The following is an 8,664-nucleotide window of genomic DNA, read 5'->3' as shown; positions in this document are numbered from 1 at the left end:
AGCTCAGAAAATGATCAACCCCTAAGCTACATCCCCAGCCTCTGATTAGTTTTGTTACAATAAACAATGTGCTATAAGCCGGGTGCGGGTAGCTTACACCTATAATTCTAGTTACTCAGGAGGCTGAGATCTGAGCGTCACAGTTCAAAACCAGCCCAGGCAGGAAAGTATATTAGACTCTTATCTGCAATAAACTACCAGAAAACCAGAAGTGGCACTGTAGCTCAAGTGGTAGAGGGCTTGCCTTAAGCTGAAGAGGTCAGGCACAGCCCAGGCCCAGAGTTCAAGCCCCACAACCGACAAAAAAAAAGTGCTATAACAGATTTCTAGTAGCATGAAGGTATTGTATAAATGTGTCATAATTTAAATAATTTCCTACTGATTGACTTTAAACAAGTTTGCCATTTATCACTATAACAAATGATTCAAGGATGAACATTACTTTAAATATGTTCTGAGTAGATATACATGATCATTTCCAAGGGATAAATTTCTATAGTATAATTACTGTGTCAAAAGATAAGCACATTTCAAATGTGCTTTGATCTATACTGCCAAACTGCCTTCCAGAAATGTCATCATAGTTTTTGCTCCCAATGGCAATGTAGGGGTGCTCTCATTCCTCTGCACCCTAGCCAACATCAGGTGCTGGTGCTATCATTCAGTTTAATCTCTGACAATCTCATACTTGAAAAATGATATATTGGTGATAGTTTAATGTGTATTCCCTTGAATATAGTGCAATTGAACATGAACATCTTTCTCTCTGTGTCTCTCTCTTCTTTGAAAAAAAAAAAAAAAAGGCCAGGTTCCAGTGGCTCGCGCCTGTAATCCTACCTACTCGGGAGGCTGAGATCTAAGGATTGCAGTTTAAAGCCAGCCCAGGCAGAAAGTCGTGATAAACCACTCACAAAACCGGAAGTGGCGCTGTGACCCAAGTGGTAGAACGTGTGTGTGTGTGTATGTGTGTGTGTGTGTGTGTGTGGCGCTGTAACCCAAGTGGTAGAACATGTGTGTGTGTGTGTGTGTGTGTGTGTGTGTGTGTGTGTGTGTAAAGCTAGTCCTGGAGTTTGAACTCATGGCCTGGGTGCTGTCACTGAGCTTGAGCTTTTCTGCTAAATACTAGAGTTCTACCAATTGAGCCACAGCTTGATTTCAGGCTTTGTAGTGGTAAATTGGAGATAAGAATCTTGAGGACTTTCCTGCTTTGGCTGGCTTTGAACTGTAATCCTCAGATTTTAGCCTCCTGAGTAGCTTGGATTACAGACTTGAGCCACTGGCCTGCAATACATCAGCCACTGGCATTCAGCACATCTTTCTCTTTTTTTCCTCTCTATTTTCCCCCATAGGCATAGAATCTACAAACATCTATACAATGTTGTGTACTTATTTTCTCTTTTCTTTCCTTTTGTGCCAGCCTTGGGGCTTGAATTCTGGGCTTGGGTGCTGTCCCTGAGAATTTTCAGTCCTGGCTAGGACTCTTAACATTTGAGGCACAGCTCCACTTTGATGATTGATTGGAGAAAATAATCTCACAGTCTTTCCTGCCTGGACTGACTTCAAACTGTAATCCTCAGATCTCAGCCTCCTTGAGCAGCCAGGCATGAGTCACCAGCTTCTAGTATCTTAATAGTGTCATTGTATATGTATCTCCATAACCATCCAGCCTAGTTTGAGTAGCTCAGGCCTGTAATCCTAGGTACTCAGGAGGCTGAAATATGAGAATCCCAGTTTGAAGACAGCCCAGGAAAACAAATCTGGGAGATTTACCTGCAATTACCTAGGGGGAAAAAAGTTGGAATTGAAAGTGTGGCTCAAGTGGTATACTGCAAGCCTTGAGCAAAAAAGCACAGGGACAGCCTCCAAGCTCTAAATTCAAGCCCCCAGTACTAGCACAAAAATAAAATAACCCACTAGAAGCTATTTAGGTGAAAAGTTTGAGGTAGGAATCTTATTTCACTTTTCTGTCCTGTTTTGTTTAGTTTTCCAACATCACATTCTCTACTTATTTATAGTAACCTTTATTCTATAATAAATTGTTTTGAAGCAGCATGAATTAGGGGACAATGAGGCCTGATGAAGGCAACTCTGAAAAAGGGTATTTAAAAACATAAAAGCACTATCTTTGCTTCAAAGAGAGCCAGTAGGATACATTCCTTTCTGACAGATGCATTTCACACCTCAAGAATTAACATTTGTTTAGCAGGATGTATCCCTTCCTGAGAGAAATGCTCCCCCAAAGTAACTAAAAGGTGGACCCAAAACATAAACAACCAGAATGGTAAACAAGAGCCAGGAATTTAGAAAGTGTAACTACACCAGGAATGATTGAGAACAAAGATAAACACCTATCTTTTCATAACCTTGAGCTCAGACTCCCCAGTGCCTTTATCATGTACATACCCCTGATGCCAAAGAGCAATCTTTCCTCTAGAGCACCCACACTGTTAATAAAAGAGTCTATCTCTGCCTTTCTGCTTGCCTGTTTGCTTGCTCATTTTCCTATTCAATAAAGCTCTACCCAGTTTTCTTACTATTGTAATTTTTTTTTTTTTGCCAGTCATGGGGCCTGAACTCTGGTGCTGTCCCTCAGCTCTTCAGCTCAAGGCTAGCGCTCTTACCACTTGAGCCACAGCTCCACTTCTGGCTTTTTCTGCTTATGTGGTGCTGAGGAATCGAACCCAGGGCCTCATGCATGCAAGGCAAGCACTCTACCACTGAGCCACCTTCCCAGCCCCCTTACTATTGTAATTTGTCCATAAATTCTTTTCTTTGTCTTTTGTTGGTTGAGAGGCTTGAACTCATGGCCTGTGAGTGGTCCCTGAGCTTTTTTTGCTCAAGGTTAGTGTTTTAGTGCTTTAAGCCACAGCACCAGTTCTGTTTTTCGAGTGGTTAATTAGAGATAAGAGTGTCATGAACTTTTCTGCCAGGGCTGGCTTCAAACTGAGATCTTCAGATCTTAGCTTCCTGAGTAGCTAGGATTATAGGCATGAGCCCTCAACTCAATTGAGAGTAATTTTTAAAAAAATTGAGTCTGGCATGGTGGCTCACACTTGTAATACTAGTTACTAAAGAAGCTGAGATCTGAGGATAGCAGTTCAAAGCTAGCGTGGGCAACAAAGTCTGTGAGGCTCTTATCTCCAATAAACCACCAGAAAAACCAGAAGTGGCCTTGTGGCTCAAGTAGTTGAGTGCTAGCCTTGAGCTGAAGAGCTGAGGGACAGTGCCCAGGCCCAGAGTTCAAGCCCCATGACCGGAAAAAAAAAAAAGAAAAAGAAAAGAAAAAAAGAATTGAGCAATGTACACAACCAAGTAGGGCCAAAATGAAGACCTGAGGGATAAGGAAATCTAGATGCTTGGAGGTACTATCAGTACTTTACTGAGCGTATCAGCTTCAGAGTCCTTAAACAATGACAAGAATTCTGCATTCTGGGGTAAGGAAGGTGGCTCAGTGGTAGAGGGTTTGCATGCATGAGGCCCTGGGTTCGATTCCTCAGCACCACATAAGCAAAAAAAGAAAAAAGCCGGAAGTGGCGCTGTGGCTCAAGTGGTAGAGCACTATCCTTGAGCTGAAGAGCTGAGGGACAGCGCCCAGGCCCAGAGTTCAGGCCCAAAGATTGGACCAAAAAAAAAAGAATTCTGCATTCTCTAAAGACTCTCAGGGCAAAGCCCTTTATTATTTTTTTTGTTTTTTGTTTTTTGCTGCCCATCTTGGGGCTTGAACTCTGGGCCTGGGCACTGTCCTTGAGCTTCTTTTGCTCAAGACTAGCACTCTACCACTTGAGCCACAGCGCCACTTAAGCTTTTTCTGTTCATGCGGTATTGAGGAAATGAACCCAGGGCTTCACGCATGCTAGACAAACATTCTACCACTAAGCCACATTCTCAGCCCGGCAAAGCCCTTTACTGAAACTGATTATGAACTTAGGTGTAAAACTAATGGCTCATCTAAGGTATTCTTTATCTTTCTGGAGAGTGGGGATCTACACCTGTAATTCCAGCTATTTGAAAGGCTGAAGCAGAACTTCAAGGAAGCCAGAACTTCAAGGAAGTCAACCAGGAGAAGTTAGTGAGACAGTGAGACTTTGTTTGCAAGTAAAATTCTAAAAGATAAACCCGCACCTGTGGCTTACACCTATAATCCTAGCTACTCTGGAGGCTGAGGTCTGAGGATCACTGTTCAAAGCCAGCCTGGACAGAAAAGTTCCCAAGAGACATCTCTAATTAACCTCTCAAAAACAGGAAATGGTGCTGTGGTTCAAGTGGCAGAACGTTAGCCTTGAGTACAAAGAGGTTCAAGAACAATGCCTCAGCCCTAAGTTCAAACCCTACAACTGACAAAAAATTAATAATAAAGAGGGAGAATTGGAACAGAAGAATAGAAATATGGATAATTTAAGTAATCTTGGGCAAGCTGTTGTCCAGTAGATCCTTATCCAAAATGGTAATTCTGATATCTTCAAGTTCCTTATCTCTTGAGAGAACAAGATGATTCCGATGTGATGACTGCTCCTGCTTTGAAGGTCATCTCATCAGGGGGTAATCTGTCCCAGAGGCCCTGCTGTTCTGGAAATACAAAGTGTGGGTTTAGAACAATGACTCTAGATTTTCTGGCTGCCTTTTCCAGGATCTGGACCAGGACATAGTAAAAGCTGACACAGATACTCTTCCCTCTTATCTTTGTGTCTTCAGCCTTGATGAGAGATGCCAAGGTGAGATAGCCCAGATTTTAGATAAGCTACTCCTTGAATTATTAATATGCCTACACAATGAGGTAAGAAGTCTGACTCACTGAAAAGTGGCACTAGCCTTGAGCAAAAGAAGCTCAGGGACAGTGCCCCAGCCCTGAGTTCAAGTCCCAGGTCTGGAAAAAAAAGAATGGAAGAGAAAAACTTCAAAGTAAGCATTCCAAGCTCAAATAAGCAAGCCAGTTCTTTTCAGCATCCTTCCTGACGTCTGCCCCTTCATTCCTGCTGCTTTTAGCCACTATCAGGATCTACAGCTGTAAATAGCCCTAGCTCAGCAGCAGCTGCTGTAGCCCACCTCTCCAGGAAAGGAGCTAATTTCCTTCTTCCTTTTTTTCCCCCTTGTGCTGGTGCTAGGCTTGAAGTCAAGGTCTTGAGCTTCAGCTTGATTTTTCTGCTCAAGACTGACACTCTATCACTTGATCTACAATTCTGGTTTTCTTCTGGTTAATTGGAAATAAGAGGCTAATGTATGGAGGTGAAAAAAATCTATTTTCAGGGCTGGGAAGGTGGCTCAGTGGTAAGAATGCTTGCTTTGCATGCATGAGGCCCTGGGTTCGATTCCTCAGCACCACATAAGCAGAAAAAGCCGGAAGTGGCACTGTGTCTCAAGTGGTAGAACGCTAACCTTGAGCTGAAGAGCTCAGGGATGGCGCCCAGGCCCAGAGTTCAGGCCGACATGACCGACAAAAAAAAAAAATCTATTTTCACAAATACAAAATGTTCAGAGCTAGGTATTGATGGCTCATGCCTCTATACTCAGGAGGCTGAGACCTGAGGATCTTGGTTCAAAGCCAGCCTGAGCAGGAAAGTCCCTAAGACTCTTATCTCCAATAAACCACTCAGAAAATCAGAAGTGGCACTGTGGCTCAAGTGGTAGAGCGCTAACCTTGAGCTGAAGAGCTCAGGGACAGCTCCTAGGCCCAGAGTTCAAAGCCCCATGACAAATAATTTTTTTTTTTTTTTTGGGTCCGGTCGTGGGGCCTGAACTCTGGACCTGGGCGCTGTCCCTCAGCTCTTCAGCTCAAGGCTAGCGCTCAACCACTTGAGCCACAGCACCACTTCCGGATTTTTTTTTTTTTTTTTTTTGCTTATGTGGTGCTGAGGAATCGAACCCAGGGCCTCAGGCATGCAAGGCAAGCGCTCTACCACTGAGCCAACTTTCCAGCCCTCAAATAATTAAAATTAAAATTAAAAGAAAATTAAAAAATCTCAGGAGACTTTCATCTCCAATTAATCACCAAACACTGGAAGTGAATATGTAGCCCAAGTGGTAGAGCACTAGCCTTCAGTGGAAAAAGTCAAGGGAGAGCACAAGGCCATAAGTGCAAGCCTCAATACCAGCAAACACACAAAAATACATTTTACCCTGAAACTCCTATAGTTTTCATTGCTATGAAAAGTAATTTTACATTTTAGAAACCAACCTATGCTTAATCTTAGTGATTATATGTATTTACTTTTTTATTTTTTATTTTATTTTATTTGGGGGGGGTCTGGATATGGGGCCTGAACTCTGGGCCTGGGCGCTGTCCCTCAGCTCTTCAGCTCAAGGCTAGCACTCTACCACTTGAGCCACAGCGCCACTTCTGGCTTTTTTCTTTTTGCTTATGTGTTGCTGAGGAATCGAATCCAGGGCCTCATGCATGCAAGGCAAGCACTCTACCACTGAGCCACCTTCCTAGCCCCTTATTTATTTTTTAAAAATGTAAGTTCTACGGTTTTTCTATTGATTATTCTCTCAAAGTTTCTCATATTCATTATACATCTGGTTAAACTGTGTGTGTGTGTGTATATATATATATATATATGTATATATATATATGTGTGTGTGTGTGTGTGTGTATATATATATATTTTATGAAGGGCCTGAGATGTTTTTCAATATGATTTTAACACTGTTGAAGGAGCCAAGCACCAGTGGCTCACTCCTGTAATTCTAGCTACTCAGGAGGCTGAAATCTGAGGATAAAGGTTCAAAGCCAGCCCAGGCAGGAAAGTCCCTGAGACTATTTTCTCCAATAAGAAACCCAGAAGTGGTGCTGTGGCTCAAGTGGTAGAGCGTTAGCCTCAAGCTGAAGAGCTGAGGGATAGCACTGAGGCCCAGAACTCAAGGCCCCCCCCAAAAAAAAATAAAAATAAAAAGCTGTTGAGGTCAAATACTTCAAAGTCATCAATCTAATAAAGTTAAATACAATAAAGTTGGCAAAGTCATAGACATTTCCAAAATCACCTTTATTTGTTCTGGACATCTCTGAGGAAAAGTTAGCTCCTCAGAGTGGTCTTGTAGGTCTAAAATTACATTGTCTTCCCCCTCTTCAAGTCCCCAGTGTTGCTTTTTGTCCTTTTATCTTAATGTTATTTCTCTGAATGGTAGTTTATCTTCATCTGACATATTTTGTTTGTTAACAGATTCAAGGGCTGTGTTGTAAATTTGTTCTGATTTTTCAGTAGTCACTTCTAATCCAGCATGTTAAAAGACACCCAAGGTGCTCAGCAATTGCCTTGTGTTCAGTTTCTGGATGCCTCCTGGCACACGCATAGTATGTTAGTAATGAATTTTTTCCCCATCAGCCTTTTCTGAATCTTTTGACATGGTAAAGCTTGCTGTCCGCAGAGAGTAGCGTACCTCCATGTAGGAACTTTTCAGTCAGCGAAGACTCCTTAAAGGAAATACAACTAGCCAGCAAAGGGAGGGAGGAGGGGGAAGGTTAGAGGAAGGTAACTAAATAGTTGCTTCAATGGGACATTCTCGGGCTAGATGTCCAGACTGACCACAGCGGAAGCAGTTGATCATAGTCATTTTGCTACAATGTGCCGCCATGTGACCATTTTTACCACATCGATAACACTTGATTTGGGTACAGTCTTTCTGGATATGCCCATATTCACCACAACAGTAGCATTTCTGCTCTTCCTGTTGATCACACTCGCGAGCTAGATGGCCTGGTTTGCCGCAGATGTAACAGCATTGTTCTCGTTTCGTCTGCACACAGTCTTTGGAGATGTGACCTTTTCTCCCGCAGTTGTAGCACAGGTCCTGGAGAAAGTCACAGTCCTTGGCGTGATGACCAGTTTCACCGCAGCGGTAACAGATGTCAAACTGGGAGGTGGAACTACACCCGAGTCCTAGGTTTTGGCTTTTTTGTCCTCCTACTCGGCTTCCTGTTTTAGGACAGTCTCGGGCCCAGTGGCCAGAGCGTCCACACTTGTAGCATTCGGTCCCGTTCATGGCTGCGGGGAGATGTTAACTGTGAGCAAGCTCACCCACCGCCGCCACGGAGCCCCAGAGGCAACTACTCTTCCAATGGCTGAGATGGAAATGTCTATTTCAGTCCTGACAGGGGACCCTCTATGATGTCACTTGTACTTTGCACACGGCCTGAGGCTTGAGGTTGATGCATGCACCAGCACCCTCATCAATGGCATCGTTATACTGCCCGCTTTTTTTTTTGGAGGGGGGGTTGGTTGTGGGGCTTGAACTCAGGGCCTACATGCTCTCTAAGCTCTTTTACTCAAGGCTACTGCTCTAACCATTTGAGCCACAGCGCCACTCCCAGTTTTCTGGTGGTTAATTGGAGCTAGGACTCACACATGCAAGGGTGCCGGTGGCTTATACCTGTAATCCTAGCTACTCAGGAGGCTGAGATCTGGGGATCCCTGTTCAAAGCCAGCTCTGGGAGGAATTTCCAATTAATTACCAGAAGACCAGAAGTGGCACTGTGGCTCATGTGGTAGAGCACTAGCCTTGAGCAAAAGAAGCTCAGGGACAGGGACTGGGAAGGTGGCTCAGTGGTAGAGTGCTTGCCCCGCATGCATGAGTCCCTGGGTTCGATTCCTCAGCACCACATAAGCAAAAAAGAAAAAAGCTGGAAATGGCGCTGTGGCTCAAGTGGTAGAGCGGTAGCCTTGAGCTGAA

At 43.7% G+C, this 8,664-nt stretch overlaps 1 protein-coding gene across 1 annotated transcript; it reads right to left on the bottom strand.

The window, feature by feature from the left end:
* Window positions 1-7,063: 7,063 nt before the first annotated feature.
* Window positions 7,064-7,977, bottom strand: Zcchc13 (zinc finger CCHC-type containing 13). Its single transcript, XM_042668697.1, has one exon. The coding sequence runs from the start codon at window positions 7,975-7,977 to the stop codon at window positions 7,471-7,473; it is 507 nt and encodes a 168-aa protein (XP_042524631.1). The 3' UTR covers window positions 7,064-7,470.
* Between the last annotated feature and the right edge of the window lie 687 nt (window positions 7,978-8,664).

Source organism: Dipodomys spectabilis, unplaced genomic scaffold (genome assembly GCF_019054845.1).
Source record: "Dipodomys spectabilis isolate Male_0828 unplaced genomic scaffold, ASM1905484v1 ptg000468l, whole genome shotgun sequence".
Taxonomy (NCBI): Eukaryota; Metazoa; Chordata; class Mammalia; order Rodentia; family Heteromyidae; genus Dipodomys; species Dipodomys spectabilis.
This window is presented reverse-complemented; position numbering and strand designations above follow the sequence as displayed.